Source organism: Myxine glutinosa, chromosome 14 (genome assembly GCF_964187855.1).
Source record: "Myxine glutinosa chromosome 14, kmMyxGlut1.1, whole genome shotgun sequence".
Lineage (NCBI taxonomy): Eukaryota > Metazoa > Chordata > Myxini > Myxiniformes > Myxinidae > Myxine > Myxine glutinosa.
The window spans coordinates 40,588,845-40,611,323 of NC_136274.1; the positions used below are offsets into that span (position 1 = coordinate 40,588,845).

At 43.4% G+C, this 22,479-nt stretch overlaps 1 protein-coding gene across 4 annotated transcripts in view; it reads right to left on the reverse strand.

Moving 5' to 3' along the window:
- LOC137439654 (acetyl-CoA carboxylase) overlaps positions 1 to 22,479 on the reverse strand; it is a 280,655-nt gene that overhangs the window by 200,999 nt on the left and 57,177 nt on the right. For all 4 annotated transcript variants that reach the window (XM_078768288.1, XM_068135620.2, XM_078768287.1 and 1 more), the window contains exons 3-6: positions 14,619 to 14,751; positions 13,152 to 13,290; positions 12,722 to 12,831; positions 589 to 670 (exon numbers count right to left, since the gene is read on the reverse strand). In XM_078768288.1, the coding sequence (XP_078624414.1) occupies positions 589 to 670; positions 12,722 to 12,831; positions 13,152 to 13,290; positions 14,619 to 14,751 (464 nt within the window). The remainder of the gene's footprint in view (positions 1 to 588; positions 671 to 12,721; positions 12,832 to 13,151; positions 13,291 to 14,618; positions 14,752 to 22,479) is intronic.

The window sequence follows — 22,479 nt, forward strand, 5'->3', positions numbered from 1 at the left end:
CCGTCCGTGTGTGTGTGTGTGTGTGTGTGTGTGTGTGTTCGTATGTTTGTGTGTTCGTATGTTTGTGTGTTCGTGAACAGGATATCTGGAAAAGTTCTGAACGGATTTGGATGAAAGTTGGTGGGATGATTGCCCTTGGGATAAGGAAGAATTGATTAGTTTTTGGTAAAGCTCAGGATATTATTCCGGATCCAGGAATTTTTTTGGGAAAGATTTTTTCTGTTTTACTGCATTAAAGCTTTTATTCTTATTCTTAAATGATGCTTTTCTCCTCTAATTCCGAGATATATCAAAATAAATTCTCCGACAGTTAGGGCTTACTTTCTTTTTTCATTTATTGTTTTGGGGAGAGGGGATGTTAAACAAAACGTGTTATTCCAACTAAACCCACGGCGGGAGTATGCGCTCTACTGAGTGGCGTTCTAGTTTCTTCTTGAATAACACGTGTAGGAAATCTGTGCTAACCGTGACGAATCGTCTCATCTCTTCATTTTCTGGCAAACCATCACGGGTCAAATCCCTTTTGTTAACCCCCTCCGTAACTCCCCGGCTCGGCCTCCCAACATAATGCACTTCAACACAGCCCACCCATAAAAGTGATGTTGTATTTGGAAAGAAGTTCTGGCAGTTTTGGGTTTTCAGAAGCATGACCCCAGCCTGCCCACACAGCCTGCAACACAATATAACCAACATGTGAACAACAGACATATGTCATGGTCACCTGAGTTTATTAAATTTATTCACTTCACAAAGACCAACTAACTAAATGCACAAGGACAGCTCTTGATTAGGACAGCACATGTGAAAAGAGCAAAACAGCCACCATCTAGCAACCAAATGTCTGAGTAACAGTCATTCCAGAAAAATATACCTTTAAGAATGAATGAATGATCGTTTTAAGGCCATTTTCCCCGCTAGAGCAGGGGTTAGCCTTGCGGGCCCCATGACAATCATGGTTCCCTGTTTGAGGCAATGTTTTTATGGCCGGATGCCCTTCCTGACGCCAACCCTTGGTCGCCTCTTACGATGCGCAGGGATACGGTGTACCTATTCTAAATCGGGGTACACACCGGGATCATTCATCCCAGCAAGCTGGTACTCAATTTGCCGACCTCGGAAGGATGACAGGCTGAGTCAACCCCCCTGGTGTTAATTCAGCGATCGACCGGGATTCGAACCGAGGATCCGAGGATCCCAAGCCGGCACCCTAACCGCTAAGCCAACACCAGGCTACCTTTAAGAAATTATTTAATTAATTTAGGAAAAAGGCCGTCAAATATGACGGGTTGGAACAGTTTATTCGACGGTGCAGCCTCGTGAGCGTGCCAAAGTCTGAAGCCTGGGCCTAGTGTCAGATGTGCTTATATCTTCTTTATTTATTAGACATCATACAGATGTGTTGATGGAAAAGGTGTTGGAGAGGAGGATAAGGAAGAAAGTGAAGATCGATGAAATGCAGTTTGGATTTATGCCAGGAAGAGGAACGACAGACACGCTTTTTATTGTAAGGCAGTTGCAGGAGAAGTACATGGAGAAGAGGAAGAAGTTGTTTCTTGGGTTTGTTGATCTGGAGAAAGCATTCGATGGGGTTCCACGCGAAATAGTGACATGGGCATTGAGGAAGTTATGAGTGGAGGAATGGTTGATCAGAGTAGTGATGGCAATGTACGAGAGAGTGCGCACAGCTGTAAGGACGAAGGATGGGAACAGTGGTGAGTTTGAGGTGAAGGTGGGAGTGCATCAGGGGTCGGTACTAAGTCCACTGCCTATTTGTAGCTGTGATGGAGGTGCTGGCTCAGAATGTAAAGGAGGGTTTACCGTGGGAGTTGTTGCATGCAGATGATCTGGTGTTAATTGCAGAAAGTATGGATGGACTGAAGGAGAAGATGAACAAGTGGAAGGAATGTATGGAGACAAAAGGTCTGAAGGTGAATATCAGAAAAACGAAGGTGATGGCAAGTGGTAAAGCATGTGGTGAGGTGGAAAGAACTGGAAAGTGGCCGTGTGCTGTGTGCAGGAAGGGTGTCGGAGTGAACTCCATTCAATGTGCAATGTGCGCTAGGGTGGTCCACAGATATATGTAATATTTAATACTATTAAAAATCCATGCCCCACAAGGCTGCCCTTGTTCCCATGTTTATAAAGATCATATGAACCAAATATGAGGTCAATTGGAACTTATTTAGAAGTTGCTCAAAAAATAACATTTTTTATTTATCCTGTTTTTTTCAGATGGCAGAAACTCGCAGCTCTTCCACAGTTTGTTTGCTGGGCAAGTCTGAAAAGGAAATAATATGTGGGGGGACTACCAACCAAAGGACACACATTGCAGAAAATGGTGTACCATCACATACAAGAACACCATACAGTTCGTGAAAGTGCCATACCTAGTGTACAAGCTGTGTGTGCATACTGGGAGAAAGCACGAGTTCCAGTGCAGAGAGTAGATTCCTGTGAGCACCAACCTTTGAAGTTGTATGATGCCTACAAACTGGTAAAGAAAACTAGAACCAAGACATTCGAAAACTATAGAGTGAAGGAGCAGATGTTCAAAGATGATCTTCAATCCCTCTTCGATATCTCACCAAATGATGCGCTTGAGAAAATGACGAATGAAGAAGACAAAGCATTCCTTATCATGCAGCGTGAAGATCCCTCAAGTTCACGTATGAGATCTGTGGACAACACTCTGGCAGTGAAGGAGAACAGAAAGCATATCAGGCTTGAGAATGAAGATAAAGGAAAGAAGAAACATGCTGCTGAGACTCTAACAGCAATGCAATCTGTTCCATCAACATCGGCTGTGGTTGATGATGATGATGATGATGAGTCTGAGATTGAAAGCTCTGATTCAGGGGACAATGAATTCAAACTCCAAAGTCCATCTTCTGCCAAACAAGCGAAAAAGGCTCCCATCAAGGTGATCACTCCAGCAATAGTGGCAACTCTGGACAGAGTAAATCTCTCAGATCGGCATGCTATGTTTGTGGCCAGTGCTTTTGCACAATCTCTTGGTCATACCATTGAAGACATTTCTCTGTCACACAGTGCCAATTCGTCGTGCTCGAATTCGTGGAAGGGAAATAATGGCCACTGAAGAAAGGCAAATTTCTCATGTAATAGACCACTCCTACTACACTGGGATGGGAAACTGCTCCCTGATTATACTGGCAATCACAAAGAATCTGTTGATCGGGTAGCGATACTTGTAACTGGTATGAATACCGAGAAGTTGCTTGGAGTCCCAAAAATTCCCCAAGGCACTGGTGTAGCACAAGCAAATGCATGCATACAACTTATTGAGGAGTGGAATGTCAAACAGTTGGTGAAAGGCATCGTGTTTGACACCACTGCATCCAACACAGGGCTGAGAAACGGAGCATGTACCTTCATTGAAGCAGCTTTGGATGCTAAGCTTGTCTGGATTGCATGTCGTCATCATGTGTTTGAAGTAATGCTCTCTGATGTTACAACTAAAGTCATAGGACCCACTTGCGGACCTGAGATCAGACTGTTCAAGAGGTTTCAGAAACAGTGGCCTTTAATTGACAAGAAGAGGTTCCAAGTAGGAGAAGATAAAATATTTTCCGATAACCTTGTTGAACGTCAGAATATGATACATTTTTATGCCGCTGCACTCGAAGAACAACACCCACGTGATGACTATGAAGAACTTCTGAGACTATGCCATACATTTCTGGGTGGATGTGAGGCCAGAGAGGTGAAATTCCGTGCCCCAGGAGCTATGCACAATGCCCGCTGGATGATGAAAGCCATATATGCTCTCAAGATGGTTCTCTTCAAAGCCCAAATAAAGCTAACATCACGTGAATTGAGGGAATCACACAGATCGTTATTTTTGTTGCACTTCTGCATGCGAGATTCTGGCATGAGGCGCTGCTACCCACAAAGGCACCTCTCAATGATTTGCTTCTTCTTTCAACCCTTGATTCTTACCCAGATATGGTTGTCCGTGAAACTGCTGTCAAAGCATTCACTAGACACCTCTGGTATTTGTTGCATTAGCTCCAACACCTTGCTGCATTAGCTCTTTTTGATAGCCGGGTGCTATGATGAGACAAAGGCAAAGATGGTGAAGAACTTCAAGCGGGCTCCAAAGCCAAACAATCTTCATAGGATAGATGCTAAAGCCTTCAGGCTTGATGACTCAGTGGACACCTACATCACAAGGTGATCTCTTGAATTATTTGGTGTTGTCATCTCAGAGTCTGACAAAGAAGTATCACTGAGTTTTCTGGAAAAGGAGCCACACCTCTGGAACACAGACAACTCATACCAAGAGCTTGAGAAGAAGATACACAGCATGAAGGTTATCAATGACTGTGCTGAGCGAGGTGTTGCTCTCATCCAAACTTTCATGACACTCTGACCAAGAATGAAGAGCAGAAGCAATTTGTGTTGAGAGTTGTGAAACTTCATCGTGAAAACTTTCCAGTGTCAACCAAAGCCATCTTGTCAAAGAAGTAGGCAATGTTTTGAAACACAAGTTTCTGAAAACAATGTTATGTAAAATCATTCAAATTATGTGTATTCTGATGTTTACTTTGTTTTAATTGTTCTGATAGATTTGTTTTATCGTCTCTGATAGATATTTTATATTTTCTGATGGATGATTTATTTTTTCCGATAAATGATTTATTGTCAAATTAATACATGAATGTTTAATCTACTGTTTGTTTTTAATCTTAATTTGACTGTATGAATGAACATTGAACAATGAACAATGAACAATTGAACATACATGTACATTGTACAATGGTACATTGTACATAATTATTTATTAGTTTACAAACAAACAACAACAATAACAATAATAAATAAGTTGAGTAATTGAAAATAGATAATTATCTATGAATTGATGTATGATGCTAAAAATTCTGCCTCTTATTATTCATTAAAATTTGTCAACATTTTGAGCAACCTCGAAATATTGTCCAATCAAGCTCAAATTTTCACCACAAACTACTTTCTTCAATAGGAATAGGGGCAGGCGTGTGGAGAAATGAAAATCCAATCTTCAAATTTTTGAACAAACCAAATGTGCGCTGAATGGGTTCATCAAAATTGTAGTGGTCTGAGAGGGTCATTAACCAGTGTGGCAGCTACATTCAAATGTAAGGTGTGCACAGAGGGAGCTGCAGATGTAGGAAGTGTTGAGTTGGATCTTAGAGACGGCGTGAAGCTGGAAAGTGTGAGAACATTTTGCTACCGAGGAGACATGCTGAATTTCATCAGACTCGGCAACGGTTGCTAGAGTGAGATGTGCATGGAAGAAGTTTCGGGAACTGAGTGGTGTGCTGACGAGGAGGTGAGTGTCATTGAAGCTGAAGGGAAAGGTGTATGCTGCATGTGTGAGAAGTGTTATGATTTATGGGAGCGAAACATGGGTAATGAACGTAGAGCAGCAACGAAGGCTCGAAAGGGTGGAAATGTGAATGGTTCGGTGGATGTGCAGAGTATCGTTGAGAGAGAGAGGAAGGCAAATGATGGGAATAGAGCCTGTGATGGATGCTGTGAAGAGAAACAGGTTGAGATAGTTTGGTCATGTGTTGAGGAAGGATGAAAGTGACTGGTTGAGAAGAGTGATGGAAATGAATGTAGAAGGAAGTAGAGGATGGGGGAGACCAAGAAAGACTTGGCTAAAGGTGGTGGAAGAAGAAATGCAGGCAAGGGGGTTAACAAGGGGAGATGCAGAAAATAGGGCAAAATGGAGAAGATTGTCATGTGGCCCGCAAGGCCAACCCCCGCTCTAGCTGGGAAAATGGCCTTAAAATGGCTGTTGTTGTTTGTTGTATACAAACGTAAATGAACACTCGGTTTACTTTTCACGCGTTGCACATCACGTGCAGCCAGTTTCATTTTCCTGCACCTTGTATTTATTGTTTAAAAGATCCAAGAGCTTGTCATCATTAACCAATCAGAGAGGTCTCTCCATGCATTGCCAGTCTGATGGTACCATGTAGACTGGTCGGATATTTCCAAAAGTTGCCAACATATCTTTTTCTATGTGTTTTTGTATGCTGAATCCAAAAAACAATGTTGCCAAGCTGAATTTTTAAGTTAACATGCCCAAAATGACAAAATTCAAAATGGCCACCAATTCACACTAAAAAGCTTATATTTCAGCTACTAAACAAAGTAGAAAGTTGATTTTGGTGGCTATACCCACATTTTTGGGGACAAGAAAGTCGATTAAGCCAAAATAAATTCTTATTATGGCCACTATCTTGGATTTCAAGATGGCCACCATGGTCAAACAAGCATGATTTCTAATATATCAGAACTTGTAAGCCATCAAAAGATTAATTCTTGCAGTAATACATCCACTTTTATTCTGCCAAAAAATCTAGCCATGATGATAACTTTTCACATTTCATTCAATCGTCATGTGGTTGAGCTTGAAAATGGTTGGATGTCAATGAAAGATAGTCTGTTGGGAGCCGTTGGTGAGGTATGTGGATGGACAAAAGGACCACCGAGGCACTCGGAAACATGGTGGTGGGATGATGAAGTTGGAAAGAAGATTGACGAGAAGAGGAAGAAGTTCAAGGAGTGGCAGAAGGCGAAGGGTATGGGGGCAGAAAAGGCAGAGCATGAAAGTTATAAGGCAGCCAAGAAGGCTGCAAAGAAAGAGGTAGCAATGGCGCAGGAGGCATGCAGGAAAATGTTCGGAGAACGCTTGGATTTGGAAGAGGGTCAGAGAGCAGCATTCAGGATTGCAAAGCAGATAGCGAAAGAGAGGTGTGATGTGATGGGGGTGAGTTGCTTGAAGGATGAAGTGGGGCAAATCGTTGTGGACCCAGATGGAATTAAAGGAAGATGGATGAGATATATGGAAATACTGCTGAATGCAGAGAATGAATGGGATGGCAACATAGAGAGTAACCCAGTTTTAGGACCGGCAGAGAAGATAACCGAGAAGGAAGTTGAGGAAGCGATAAAAGCAATGAAGAGTAGAAAAGCGGGAGGGCCGACGGGAGTTGTGGGAGATATGTTGAAGGTAGCGGGAAATTGGGGTGTGAAGAGAATGACAGAGATGTGCAATCTGGTGGTGAAAGAAGGCCGCATTCCAGTGAATTGGGAACTGAGTACCCTCGTCCCTCTATACAAGGGGAAAGGTGACCCTCTGGACTGTGGCTCGTATCAAGCGATAAAGTTATTGGAGCATGGAATGAAGTTATTGGAAAGGGTGTTGGAGAGGAGGATAAGGAAGAAAGTGAAGATTGACGAAATTCAGTTTGGATTTATGCCAGGAAGAGGAACGACAGACGCGCTTTTTATTGTGAGGCAGTTGCAGGAGAAGTACATGGAGAAGAGGAAGAAGTTGTTTCTTGGGTTTGTTGATCTGGAGAAATGTCATGGGGACCGCAAGGCTAACCCCCGCTCTAGCAGGGAAAATGGCCTTAAAATGCATGTTGTTTGTTGTTGTTGTTGGTCTGGAGAAAGCATTCGATAGGGTTCCACGTGAAGTAGTGACATGGGCATTGAGGAAGTTAGGAGTGGAGGAATGGTTGATCAGAGTAGTGATGGCAATGTACAAAAGAGCGTGCACAGCTGTAAGGACAAAGGACGGGAACAGTGGTGAGTTTGAGGTGAAGGTGGGAGTGCATCAGGGGTCGGTACTAAGTCCACTACTATTTGTAGCTGTGATGGAGGTGCTGGCTCGGAATGTAAAGGAGGGTTTACCGTGGGAGTTGTTGGATGCAGATTATCTGGTGTTGATTGCCGAAAGTATGGATGGACTGAAGGAGAAGATGAACAAGTGGAAGGAATGTATGGAGACAAAAGGTCTGAAGGTGAATATCGGAAAAACGAAGGTGATGGCAAGTGGTAAAGCATGTGGTGAGGTGGAAAGAACTGGGAAGTGGCCATGTGCTGTGTGCAGGAAGGGTGTCGGAGTGAACTCCATTCAATGTACAATGTGCGCTGAGTGGGTTCATCAAAAATGTAGTGGTTTGAGAGGGTCATTAACCAGTGTGGCAGCTACATTCAAGTGTAAGGTGTGCACAGAGGGAGTTGCAGATGGAGGAAATGTTGAGTTGGATCTTGGAGACGGCGTGAAGCTGGAAGGTGTGAAAACAATTTGTTACCTTGGAGACATGCTGAATGGAGAAGGTGGATTCGACTCGGGAACGGTTGCTCAAGTGAGATGTGCATGGAAGAAGTTTCGGGAACTGAGTGGCGTGCTGACAAGGAGGGGAGTGTCGTTGAAGCTGAAGGGAAAGGTGTATGCTGCATGTGTGAGAAGTGTTATGATTTATGGGAGCGAGACATGGGTAATGAACGTAGAGCAGCAACGAAGGCTGGAAAGGGTGGAAATGCGAATGGTTCGGTGGATGTGTGGAGTATCGTTGAGAGAGAGGAAGACAAATGATGAATTGCGAAAGATGATGGGAATAGAGCCTGTGATGGATGCTGTGAAGAGAAACAGTTTGAGATGGTTTGGTCATGTGTTGAGGAAGGATGAAAGTGACTGGTTGAGAAGAGTGATGGAAATGAATGTAGAAGGAAGTAGAGGACGGGGATGACCGAGAAAGACTTGGCTAAATATGGTCGAAGAAGAAATGCGGGCAAGGGGGTTAACAAGGGGAGATGCAGAAAATAGGGCAAAATGGAGAAGATTGTCATGGGGACCGCAAGGCTAACCCCCGCTCTTGCAGGGAACACACAACACACAACATGCATTTTAAGGCCATTTTCCCTGCTGGAGCGGGGGTTAGCCTTATTTTCCTTCTTGCAGGGAAAATGGCCTTAAAATGCCTGTTGTTGTTTGGGCAGTTTCTGCATGGCAATATTTGAATATTCGATAATATCAAGAGCAAGGTGTTGTACAGTATAAATTTCGAGATCCTATTCACAAGAATAATGCATCTACATTTGCAACCCTGTATGAAGTGAAAATAAAGCGGCCCTTGCCAAGTTCATATCAGGTAAAATGATGCTTCAAACTCAAGATCAAGAGAAAACAATTGTTGCTGCTGGTGGTTTCTCTGATGAGGAAGGGGTCATAAGCTCAAATCAACGTCTCAATTTGACCAATCTCACAGCCAACCATGAAGAAGGGGATACTAGACTCATTTTGCATGCCATTCACATGAGCAAAGAGATGGCTATGGGCAACATTGTTCTTGTTTCAAAGGATGTTAATGTCCTTATTATTCTGCTGGCTCATCTGCATGAAATTTCCTGCATGTGCAAAGTGTGGTTGATGGCTGGGACAGCGAGAAAACCAAAATACATACCCCTGCGTGAAGTGTTTGAGAAGCTGCCTGAAGGATCAGAGAAAGCCATTCTTTAATTCAATGCTTTGACCGGCACAGACACTACTTCATTTGTATATGGCCATTCCAAAAAAACAGCATGGGAAATCTTTAAGCATCACTTTGACCTTCTTTTGAATGTTGGATTTGGTAAACTGACAAGTGATGCTATGAAACAAGCAGAGTGTTTCATTGGCAAGATTTACAAGGTTGCAGTGGATTCACTTGATGAGGCCCGCCATATGCTCTTTGCTCGCAGTGACAGTTCAGAAAAGTTGCCACCAACAAGTGATGCCTTCAGTTTCCATATGCAAAGAGTGCACTTTCAAGTGATGGTGTGACGACAGGCAAATATTGCCATACAGAGACTGCCCAAACCAGAAGATATGGGATGGCAAATTGAACAGAATGATCTTGTACCCATCCTTATGTCTTTGGAGCCAATTCCCCAAGCTTGTTTGGAAATTATTCATTGCCAATGCAAAACTGGCTGCAGAAATCTCTGGTGCAAGTGCAGGAAAGCAAAACTTCCTTGTACTGGACTATGTACCTGTGCTGATGTTAACCAAGACCTCACATGCATAAACCAAACTTAAATCTGAAGACTTGCATAAACGTCTTGAATTGCATATGTACAGTAAAATAACTACACAACTATTGAATGAAATGTGAAAAGTTATCATGGCCAGATTTTTTGGCAGAATAAAAGTGGATGTATTACTCCAAGAATTAATCTTTTGATGGCTTACAAGTTCTGATATATTAGAAATCATACCTTATTGACCATGGTGGCCATCTTGAAATCCAAGATGGTGGCCATAATAAGAATTTATTTTGGCTTAATCAACTTTCTTGTCCCCAAAAATGTGGGTACAGCCACCAAAATCAACTTTCTACATTGTTTAGTAGCTGAAATATAAGCTTTTTAGTGTGAATTGGCGGCCATTTTGAATTTTGTCATGTTAACTTCAAAATTCAGCTTGGCAACATTGTTTTCTGGATTCAGCATACAAAAACACATAGAAAAAGATATGTTGCCGACTTTGTCAAAGAAACGCCCGTGAGTTTACAATTATGAGAATACCGACCAGTATAATGTCAGTGCCCTAGAAATGACACCGCGATGAACATTCTACTTGGAAGCAATGGAATTCTGAGCCACCCCACATTGATGGCATGAGCCAACTCATTTGGTGTTAAAACAAGGCCTTAGCATACCTAAACTTACTTTGACCACATAGTTGGCTAGTTTTCCAAGGGTATCAACATGGGTCATGTGCAGACATATATGTAGATTTTGTCAGAGACGCGATTTGCAGATGACAGTCCAGGATCACTCAGTTCAGGTGAGGAAAATTGCAACATTGTACAATGTACGTTGCATGTCCAATATGGGACTTTTGAAATTACAAAATCCATCACAGAATGCTTTGCATGCATGTGCAGAAACACCTCGCAACAGCGGCTATCAGGGCATGCTGAAATATTTTGTGCGTGCGAGACAAGGATTCTTAGCTAAAATGGCTCACAAAGCTTCTGAAAGAAGTATAAAATACTTGGAAAAGTACCTGAGAGAAGGGGGAGGGCCTCCGCACAATAAAAGATTTGGAGAACTTTCTCCGCTCACTGACAGGGCTGAAATCCTGCAGCTGCCTTTACTGCAGACTCCCGACAATGTGGATCAGTGCAAGATCCGGTGCTACCCAAACCCGAAATGTTTGCCTACAGTGAGTGGATGTTGGGCCTTGTGGGAGTGCCTCCTGTGAATATGGCAGTCTTGGCAGAACATGATTTATTGAATGGACTTCTGCAATTGGAAAGACTATGCTGTACGTCATTAGCAACAAAGTAACGATTTATTATCAACTCTTCGACAAAGGACATCTTCACGATGTGAAAATACACAAAGATTGTGCCAGCCATATTTATGTGAGAGCCGGATGTACCAAGCAGACTTCCCCGACAGGAAATGGTAGGAACTCGACACCTCTCATCCACGTATATTTCTCGTATTTCCTATATTTTCCGGTGAGTCCGATTTACATCCAAGAACACAACAATTATGGTTAACCATCTTGAAATTGCCACTCTTTCGATCAAATGCTGAGAATTACTGTATGTCAAAAGACTATTTGACTGACAGATTTCACCCTAGCGATGGCATGTAAAAAGTGCCCTGATTAGAGGAATTGAATCACTGAAAATGCACACACAGTGCATGTGGGAAAGGACTCGTTTGTGTGGATACGTCATTTTGAAAGCACCCGTTTTTTTAATAACAAAAAGAAAAATACCAACCTGAATGAGCAACCACAGTCTTTTTCATTCTGCTAAAATTATTAACTCATGATCCACATACCCCGCACCATCTTCATATTCGACCATTGTGTCACCGATCTAGCTTAGTGAGTAAATGGGGCATATACTAGAATAGTTATACCCTCCTCACCCCCCCCCCCCCCCACCCACCCCCTCCCCACTCTCTCTCCGGATTGCTATTCCTGTGCAGTTCATAAGTTTGGCTCACGGTGCTTCTCTCCTTGATTGCTGGTTGCTGCTGGTGCTTGTTTTCCTGCTCTACCTTTGCTCGTGGTTCGTCGTTAGTGAAGGTGGCAAGAGGACAAGCTCAAACAGAACTGCAGCATGCAGCGGCAAACATGCAGAAGGGACTGAAACGTTGTACAAGTCCGTCACCCATTGGCGATCTTTGACACATGGGACAGGCTCCATTCTCATGTCTGTCTCATTTTTCTCCTGCTAGTCCAGTGTGTTCCGATGACTCCCGATACATTCTCCCATCACAGATAACGTAACCACCAATGAGTGGTTAGGTTATCTGTTTGATTTCCATCGTAGTTCCGAGGGCAAGTGCGTATTTTAAAATTTATTTGTTACAGTTTGATTGCCGCTTATGCGGTCGGTCGTATCTTCTTCTTCCCCGCCCCATTTTGAGGAATACATTTCACTTGTTAATGAGAACCTGCATGTGATCCTCGGCCCAGGGGACCCGATAGCGTATAAATAATTAATAATAAATCCATTATAGCAGTCGAGCAGATTTGTTCCGCACAATAAAAGCAAATTTTTGATGGCTCTTGCTCAGCCGATCTTGTCAGGTAAATTTGCCATGGTCTTGTGTCTGATACGCCGTTTTGTGCCCAAATCATTGGAGAGGATGCGTAGACCAGACCTCTCGTCCTCGACATGCCTGGCAGCACGACAGTCTTGAAGACCCACAACCGTAACAATATATTACAAAGAGGCATTGAGACAGAAAGTCAGAGTGATTTTGAGGTTCTATCTGAGGGTATCTGCTGTTACTCAAACTAACAAAAGCCCTAACCATATATACCAACACTCTGCCCATTCCCCACCCCCATCCACCCAGCACCACCTTACCATGCCAAGTACTCATTCAGCAGCACCTTAATGCCTGTTACCTGCACAGGAATCCGCTGGGCAATGTCCACAATGAGCTCCACATTTGCATAGTTGTTATTGTTTGCTCCGCCAGGGACAGGTACATAGTGATCCGCCATCTTTATGTACTCTGCTCAAAACAAAGTAGGAATATATCAGCTTTAAATCATTCCAAAGACATCTGAGGTTAATTGTGCAGCTCGTAGCTTCACAGCAAACATACCGTATAAAGTTGTACAACAATTGCTGCCTTTGTTAAATGGCTCATTCCAGCATAAACACCAATTCCTCATCCTCCTGTCTCCCCAACCCCTTCCACACACCAAAGGTGTAAACAACACATAACAGTTGCCCCTTCCACTCCATCCCCCTCACAACCCTACCCCTCACAAACAAAAATGCATTAATCAATATGAAAGGCTAAAAAATAGTTAAAACCAAATAACTTGCCGGCATTTGCTTTTAGGTCTTCAGGCGTTACCATGACGACAAATCGGATTGTCCTCTCATTGCGAAACATTTCATAAGACCAACGGCGGATCGACCGCATGCATTTGACCGCTGCTATGCCATTGTTAGCAATCAGCACCTGTATGCGCACACGTGAAGGAAAAAAAATCCTAGAAGCAGAAAATTCACGCAGTGTATTTAGTCTAGTAGGAAGACTAGGTCCCTCTGCACCCCCCGGAGATATACTTCTAATCAGTGTTTCTAGATTGGAAAAAATGTGTAGAAAATGACTAGCTATGGCCCCAAGCTGAAAAAATGTCCCACATACCATTTTTATGCAAATTACTGCTGCAAATTTTATGCAAAATTATGCAAATTTTATGCAAATTTTTGATGAGGAGTAGAGTTGAGGGGTCTTTGAGGGCTTCATCGAGGTGCTCTCGGTTGCAAGACTGGGTCATTCTGAGAAGCACAGCAGGGTCAGAGATCATGATGTTCTCCTCCTCAGTGAATCTCTCCATCAACCCCCTAGCCCAGGCACAGGCTGCAGGCCATTGCCATGCCATGCAGGCACCAGGCACAGACCGATCACAGACAACGCAGTTGTTCGTGAGCTACTGAAGCGTTCCGAGGCAGCAACTGCTGAGGTGGGTCAGAGATGGGTCCTGAATACATTTGATCTGGGTGTCTGCATGAAAGCCCTTCCCATCATCTGGCGCTGGCCAAATGAATTTGCTAGTCATGTAGTAACGATTGGACCCTTCCACACATCCATGAACTACATCGGGATGCTCACTGGACACAAGATGCGTGGTTCTGGATATGCAGAGATTCTCTTTGAGGCACAACTAGTAACAAGTGGATCTCTCAAAGGTGTTCTCAGTGGAAAGGCCTACGCAAAGTCCCTCTTTTGCCTCAAAACAGTGTGTGAGGCAATGGAGAGGCTGTTGATGGAGAGATTCACTGAGGAGGAGAACATCATGATCTCTGACCCTGCTGTGCTTCTCAGAATGACCCAGTCTTGCAACCGAGAGCACCTTGATGAAGCCCTCAAAGACCCCTCAACTCTACTCCTCATCAAAAATTTGCATAAAATTTGCATAATTTTGCATAAAATTTGCAGCAGTAATTTGCATAAAAATGGTATGTGGGACATTTTTTCAGCTTGGGGCCATAGCTAGTCATTTTCTACACATTTTTTCCAATCTAGAAACACTGATTAGAAGTATATCTCCGGGGGGTGCAGGGGGACCTAGTCTTCCTACTAGACTAATTTGATTTGACAAGATCGAGCAAGGCTCATGGAAGAGCAAGGGAACGGAGGACATGAACTGACAGTAGGGCATTGGGGTAACAGTTTAACACAATAAACCAGGGAATGAACGAACAGAGAAAAATATAAGAAAATTAAAATGTCAGTTCAATCCCTGCGATTCTGGAGAGACTGTCCACTTCACAGCCATTTACCTTCTCAATCACCCGGTTGCCTCCTAAGCGCTTCACAAACTCCGCAGGCGAGGCCACCGTGAAGTCTCGGTACTGGTCCATTCTCTTTGAATCACTACCCCTTCTCACGAGCCGTGCCCCGGACATGCTCGACCTGCAGACAACCCACACTATAAGTCACAAACAGATATACAATAGCTTGGTATTATTGGATAATTAAATTGATATATGTGGGAAAACTACTTGCCCAGACCAGGAATCAAACCCTGGTCCTCTGGAAAATCGTACAAGTGCTCAGCCATCTGAGCTATCTTGGCTTCCCTGACGGAGCATGCAATTTTCCCACACATATGATTGCCACTCTCTTTCGGTCAATGCTTCCGGGGCACTCGCTGCCAACCATAGGAGCAAAGAGGAGAGTGGCAATCATATGTGTGGGAAAATTGCATGCTCAGTCAGGGGGTCACCCAGATAGCTCAGATGGCAGAGCACTGGTATGGTTTTCCAGAGGACCTTGGTTCCATTCCCGGTCTGGGCAAGTAATTTTCCCACATATATCAATTTAATTATTTATTCCAGTTCATTAATCTTATTGCATAGTCCTTTCATTTGATAAGGCCAAACAACTGAAGACCTAAAGCTATCTTACAAAGAGATGGCCATAAATGAGACGAAAACAAGAAACATCAGCAATTTGTTGATAAAAGAACACTCAATCCAAGTTTCATAATCAAATGGATTGGAGCAGTTGAATAATCAATTTAAGCCAGATTTGTTTAAGCTCTCCAGTTTATTGAAGGCCAGAGTCCTCCTATCAGACCAGGAACAATAAAAACCCAAATCTCTGAGAGTGAGCCAAGCAAAGACATTGGATTGTGATGCAACGAACCCAGCAATCGGGCTGTATCAACTCCAAAACTGGTAAACCTTGATGAAAGCAGAGCCACAAAAACCGAGGCAGGATTTAGCCCGGCTTAGAGCAGACACTATTTTTCTCGTTTTTATTCAGTTGCATTAAATTAGCACTTCTGATTAAGCGGCAATGCTGCGCCTCAAGAAATGTTGCAAAACCAGAGCGAGGCCGCTGCATACAGTACTCATGACTGGAACTGCTTCATTTGAAAATACATCACGGTAGAAATATAAATTAGTGGGCGAGAAGGGACGGGTGAGGCAGAGAAGCCCAAAGCACAACATCCTTGGCAGGAAATATGCTTGGTGTTTTGAAATCGCATTCAGTGAGATATTCAACATGGAATTCGTAATTTGGCCAGGTCCGGCACAAAATTCCATGAAGAGTTGCACACGACTGCAGACGGAACAAAGCAATAAGCAAAATACCAAGGAATGACACGAAGGGTGGTATTGATAAAGTCGGCAAACAGCGACAGCAAGACACAATGGGATAAGTTTATCAGTTTGAAAGTACGGGCGAAGAGGGTGGAAATACCTTAACCCCCGCTAATTTCACCCCAAATCCACTTTTTTGAGGTGACTTTTGACTTCTTTCCTGGAAGTCCTTGGTGTCCTTGCGTTTTATACCTATCCTGCCTCCCCCCAGGCCCTCTCCCTCCAAAAACATCTCCCGATGTCCCTGCTCTCAAATGTTGTGTTTGTGTGCTTCCTCCCCTTCTCTCCCCATCTTGTCGACCGCTCCCCTTTTTATATACTTTGTTTGCTTGTTTCTTTGATTTGTTTGTTTGATAAATGTTAGCTCTTTCACGAGCCTCGACTCTGTATACAAAAAAAGAAAAAAAGAAAAGAAAAAAAAACATGAAGAAGTAGGCTTGATCACTGTTATAGGAGGTGGCAGAGCATAAAGGAAGATTAAGAAAAGATGAAGGTCTTCGATAAGACCGATTTCATGAAAGGTAGTTAGCAATAAGGAACAGAAAATGTAAAGATGGGATGAATGGCGGCACCCAAACACACCTTTGGGAACATAATTTGACAAGAGGAGGGAAAACAGTAAAATGCAGGTAGCCTCGGAAGAACAACAGGCACAGCATTCGATGGAGCAAAGCGAGTCACCACACAAAATTGCTGACGACAACTTTTGGCACAACTTCAGGGTGCTGCACTTTCTTTTCTTTTTTTAAGTGACAAGAGGTTAAGTTAAGAAATCTGCTGGATTCGTCGGTATTTTAAAGGGCAGGTGCAATATTTTTTTAGTCTGGAGACAAGCGCCGTGCGTTATTCAACGATTCAGGCCAGCACGGCAAGGGGATTTAGCACAGGTGCAACTGATGCAATGGAACTAGTACTTCCCGGAGACGTTTCACCAAATGGTGGTGGCATTGAAAGTTTGGTGACACTTATTTATCCAAATGTGGTTGGAGCAGAGTTTCAAAACCTGGTGCAAGATGACCATGCTGTAGCTTTTTAAATGATGTTGACTTTCATGTTCCACACAATTAGCCAGAAAGTTTGGTGCAATGCGGCAGAAATAGCTATCGCGTTCGCTGCAATCAATGTATAATAATCATTGCATTCACACTTAGAGACTTGTCAAACATCAAGTGCAAGGAAATATCGTGATATATATCATTTTGGCCCCATCTCTCAATGCTGAAGAATCACTTTAAAAAACCAAAAAAAAAATTATCATATCCGGAGTCAGATCTTCACCAAAATCGAGTCAGTTTGTCGTCACCCACCAACCTGTAAACCAAGTTTCATCTGTATCTGTCAAAATTTTGAGATATCATGTGATATATCGTTTGCCTGGTGTTGGGCTAGCAGCTAGGGTGCCAGCTTAGGATCCCAGGATCCTGGGTTTGAATCCCGGTCGATCGCTGAGTTAACGCCAGGGGGGTTGACTCAGCCTGTCATTCTTCCGAGGTCGGCTAATTGAGTACCAGTTCACTGGTAGTTCCCTGCTTGTCGTAAAAGGCGACAAAAAGGGTTGGCGGCAGGAAGGGCATCCGGCCGTAAAACATTGCTTCAAAAAAAATGGGACCAAAAAACAACAGCCACGGACCAACCCCCGCTTTGCGGGGAAAAATGGCCTCTAAAGGTGGTTTATTTTTATTTTTATGTGATATATCGTTTTCGGCCCTATCTCTCAATGGTGAAGATTCACTGAAAAAATTATCATATCGAGATCCAGATCTAGATCTTCATAAAAATCCGATTCAATTGTCCTTGTCACACACCAAACCTGTCCACCAAGTTTTGTTCTACTCCATCCATAACTTTATATCCTACTCAGAGACAAACAGACAGGGGTGAAAACATAACCTCTGTCCACCTTCGGTGGTGGAGGTAATGAGGACAACACAGAGATGAATTGAAAGCTTGTGTATGCATTCACACCAGGAAGTGGGATGCTGAAGTGGGATGAAAGAGGGGTTCCATATATTAATAGTGCGGACAACTCGAGCACATTCATCAGGAACTTAACCATTACCCCAGGCAGTGCAGATCAGTGGAAGAAGCAGTGTCGAGAGGGTCAATAGCAGCTCCGAAGTCAAGAGGGATTGCACAGAGGGCTTTAAGTTGTAGACTGGCAAAAATGAGGAATATGGTACCACGAGGGCAGCACAACACTCAGACCAAAAATGTGATTTAGTAATAAACTCATGAGTAAAATGCTCATGAGCAAACCAATTCATCTCGAGAGCTAGGCTGGGTGAGCAATTTTTCATCAAGTGGAAAGATGTGTACCCGAAGTTTGTAAATCATTGGCATGGTCCATATCTAATAAAAGGAAAGGGTAAATCATGTTATCTCTTGAGTACAGGCAGGATCCCCAGCGAATGCCCCCTGAGTTCTACATAGAGACGGATCACAGGAAACAGTCGATTATTCAGTCGAGATTCGATTGTGACTGGACAAAGAAAACTCAACATGCTCAATGAAAATCTGAGTGAATGTCATGAGGCAAAGTTTGAGTGCTGCAGTCAGTACACAGCCAAGAATCTTAGGAAAGAAATATATCCAAAACTGGAACAAAAGCAGTCAGTTCGAGGGAGGCCTCGAATTAGGCAAATGCCACAATAATTGAATATGACAACATAAATGCGTTGTGCATAAGATTCTGTCAAAGCAGCGAAATTTTAACCAAGAATAAGATTTTCCCATACATGATTGACACTCCCTTTCCGTCAATGCTTCCAGGGCACTCGCTGCCAACCATCGGAGCACCAACGCCCTGAACATGAGAGGGTCTTCCTCAAATGGGAGGACAAATCCATGTCCGCTTTTACAAACACCACTGGGGAAGTAGAAACGCAATAAAATAAATGAATAGGATTATAAATAATTAAATTGATATATGTGGGAAAATTACACGCCCAAACCAGGAATGATGGGTCAGGGTCGACCACATAGCTCAGATGGCAGAGCACTGGTACGGTTCACCAGAGGACCTGGTTCGATTCCTGGTCTGGGTGAAATTTTACCACATATATCAATGAAATTATTTAATCCTGTTAATTTATTTAATATTCCAAATACCTATTCCTCATGACATTATCTCATTTACCTGATTAGATCATGGCTGTGATTGGTTGAATTATGTTGCCATGACAACCATCTTGGAAACTTGCATTGTGTACGTGATATTTCAAAAACGTTCAACATTTAGCTTTTATATTCCACAGATCTATTCCTCCTACCACCCAAAAGGTGGGAGACCTAGAGTATCAGCTCCTTGTTCTATTTTTCTTTTGTTTGTCCTGTTTGATGCGATATATTTGTAAAGCTCGCCCGTAATATGTTCTATATTCCCTCAATACTGCATCATATTACCCAATTAACCCGTTATAGGCTCTAACCCAATACCGTTACTTTGGAGGATGTAGTGTTACCTCCCATCCTCTCTTCATCTTTTCCTTTTCACCAATTGCCTTGCTTATTGTGTCCAAGAGTTTCCCCGCTTCCATGCTGTTAGTTCATACCCTCAGTCACCTCGCTCTTCCATGAGCCTCAATCTTGTTCAGAAAAAAAACATAAAAGCACTTACATGAGTTATTCGTGCCTGTTGTTCGTGTCCTTTACAACGTCCTTAAAACCAGTAAGCTTCCTGTTTGGGACGATTTCCAATTTTTTTTTATTGTATTATCCCAATCCTCTCTACACATGTGCAATCGCTACAAATTCAGAGCCAAAGTACTGCTAAAATACAGGTTGGTTTCTGATTCGTGTTCAAAATGTAACATTCTATTTAAATCAAGTTGTTCTTAGATCAAAAACTGACGTTTGCAGATGGACGGACGGATGGACAGAAGTGACCCTATTGCTTAACCCCGCTTTTCGCTTTGCATGCCCCGGGTGAACAAGTCGAGTAACATGAAACAAAATACAAAATTACTCGTGACACTGCCCACTGCAATAATTTCAGTTGAACGTCAAAAGTTGTTTAACTTCCTCTGAACAAAGAATGTTTATCCTAATATGTAATTTAATCGTAGAATCTGAATTGGGGGCCACAGAAGGATTGTCCGAGCAAATCCAGAGAAGATGCAAATCAGTGCCTTTCATCCTAAGGAAAGGGATGCAAACCCAAAGCTGAATGTCCGCTGGTATGGGAGAAGACTGACTCACAACCACAAGTCAATATACCTTGGAGTTTGCCTGGACCGTAGATACCCTCACCTACAAACATCATGTCATCAAGCCAAAGGTGAAGCCAGGAGCCAGAAACAACATCTTGAGGAAGCTGGCAAACTCCAATTTGGAAACAGACCCAGGGACCATAAAAAGTACGGCCCTTTCCCTGTGCTTTTCGGCAGCTGAATATGCTTGTCCAGTTTGGGGGCTTTCCTCCCATGCCAAGAAGATGGATCCAGTCCTCAATAAGGCCTGCAGATCTATTTCTGGTTGTCTTCAGTTAAACCAACGCAAGTGGACGACCACTGTTTGCTACTTGTTATTACACCACCATTGATTGGAAGGGCAGTCTCCTCACAGATTGAAAGAACCAAGCAGGAATGTGACTCTCATCACCCACTCTTCCAACATGAGCCAGCACCCAAGAGGTTGAAGTCCAGGAATAGCTTCCTTCATGCTGTTCAGCTACGGGATGTTTAACTCCCCACAGATGCAGGATAGATGTTTGGGTCAATGCACCGGCAATCAAGACCTCACAAGCTGTCACTTGACCGAGGAGTTCGGAGTTCCTATCAAAAGGAACCAGTGAGACATGGCAAACCTGTCTGTGTTTCAATCGCCTCGGGCTGGTGTTGGAGGCTGCAGAGCCCTTATGAAGAAGTGGGGATATAATGAAAATGGCCTTATCGATTGTGACTGTGGAGAGGCTCCTCAAAACAATGGAGCATCTCCTACATTGCCCAGTCTTACCAGAGTCTTGCAGACCAGCCGATCTGAAGATTTTCAATTCCTGTACCAGAGCCTGTGTTTTACAGTGACTGGGAAAAGTGTAGGGGCATGAGAGGAAGTTGTAGTATCTGAATTTGTTCATGAAGGATGTGGATTGGTCATGAATATTCATGAGTAGTAAAACTTGTGCAGCAATCAGAAACAGCCCCTCTTCCTACTGTGCTCATGAATATATATGGCGAGCGGTTCTACTGACACTTTCCATATTTTTGCCACACTGGAGAAGAACCCGTTCCGAGCCACCGACCAAGGCCAAGGTTTGATCCCTTCTTTGGATCCACGACAATGCATGGTGTGACAGCGCAGGGGGCCAGAAGTTTTTGTTTTTGTTAAGAAAATTTAATCAGTAACGAGTACAACGACCAGTTCAAGTCATTCTGTCAGGTGTTCATGTGTACAGAAGTCAAACAAACACACCAGCATAAAACAAACCCACAAAGAGGCAGATAATAATATCATTACGTTTGTGGGGGTAAATGAAGAAATACCTCAAAGAAAGTTCAGAATCGTATAAATTAGCATACCCCGAGTGTCGCGAAGAAGAAGACCCACCTTGATGTATCCAAGTAGTGTCTAATGTCCAGGTAAGATCGTATATGAGTCTCCATATGAGGGGTGGAGCTATGTTAATTAGGTAGGGCTTCAAGATAAACCCCAGTGTGTAATTGCCCTGTGATTTTTCCCTTCGTTGTTATGGCATCAAAAAGGGCTGCCATTACAATAACTATAACAAAAGGACTCAGTCACTCACAGCGCCGCCAGGCCTGACAAACACAGCAACTTTTGCCGATCGGCACGCAAGCCCCGCCTCACGGCCTTCGATATCATCCGAAAATTCCTGAAGAGAGGTTAGACTCCGCCCCCCGACGAATCGTAACGGGGAGGCCACGCCCCAGCCTTCGTGATTGAGTAGCGCTCGGTTGATTGGACAGAGTGTGACGTCATCGTGGAACATTCAGGACAGCAGGAAAAGAAAAGCTGTCACACCATTTTGTCTCTTGCTCTGTCCTGGCGCTGGTTGGAGGTAGTCGCATTTCCTCCTTGTTCCGGCTTGGTCGCGGAAGTGTGGTCTTTGGTTTGTGTGCACTCTTGGGAAAGGGCTGGTGAGAAACAGCGGTTCGGAACAGTCGGAACTACAAGGCACAGGATCGACGTAGGCGGTGGACTGGGTCCACATCGTGTTTCCTCTGGACGTCGAAGAGCGTAATCCGCGCCATCTTTGGCATTTCCCGCGCGGTGGTTTGGAGGCGACGAGCGACCGGCAAGCCTTACCAGCCATTTGGGGACGCAAAGCTGAGTGCCGGCCGATTACCACAGCATCATTTATTTTCTTTCACTATCGTTTATCCCGTGTTTGTATACGAGTCTGAGTGGAGACGTCTCAATTAGGAATTTTAATTTTTACCTCACCTTTCATTTTTATTTGCATTAATTTTCATCAAATCATTATTTGTCGAATTTTACTTTCCTTGTATTGTGGATTTTGCTGTCCCGTCTTTGTGTTTGTGAGTTCGGATTAACCCCTGCATGTGTTCCGATC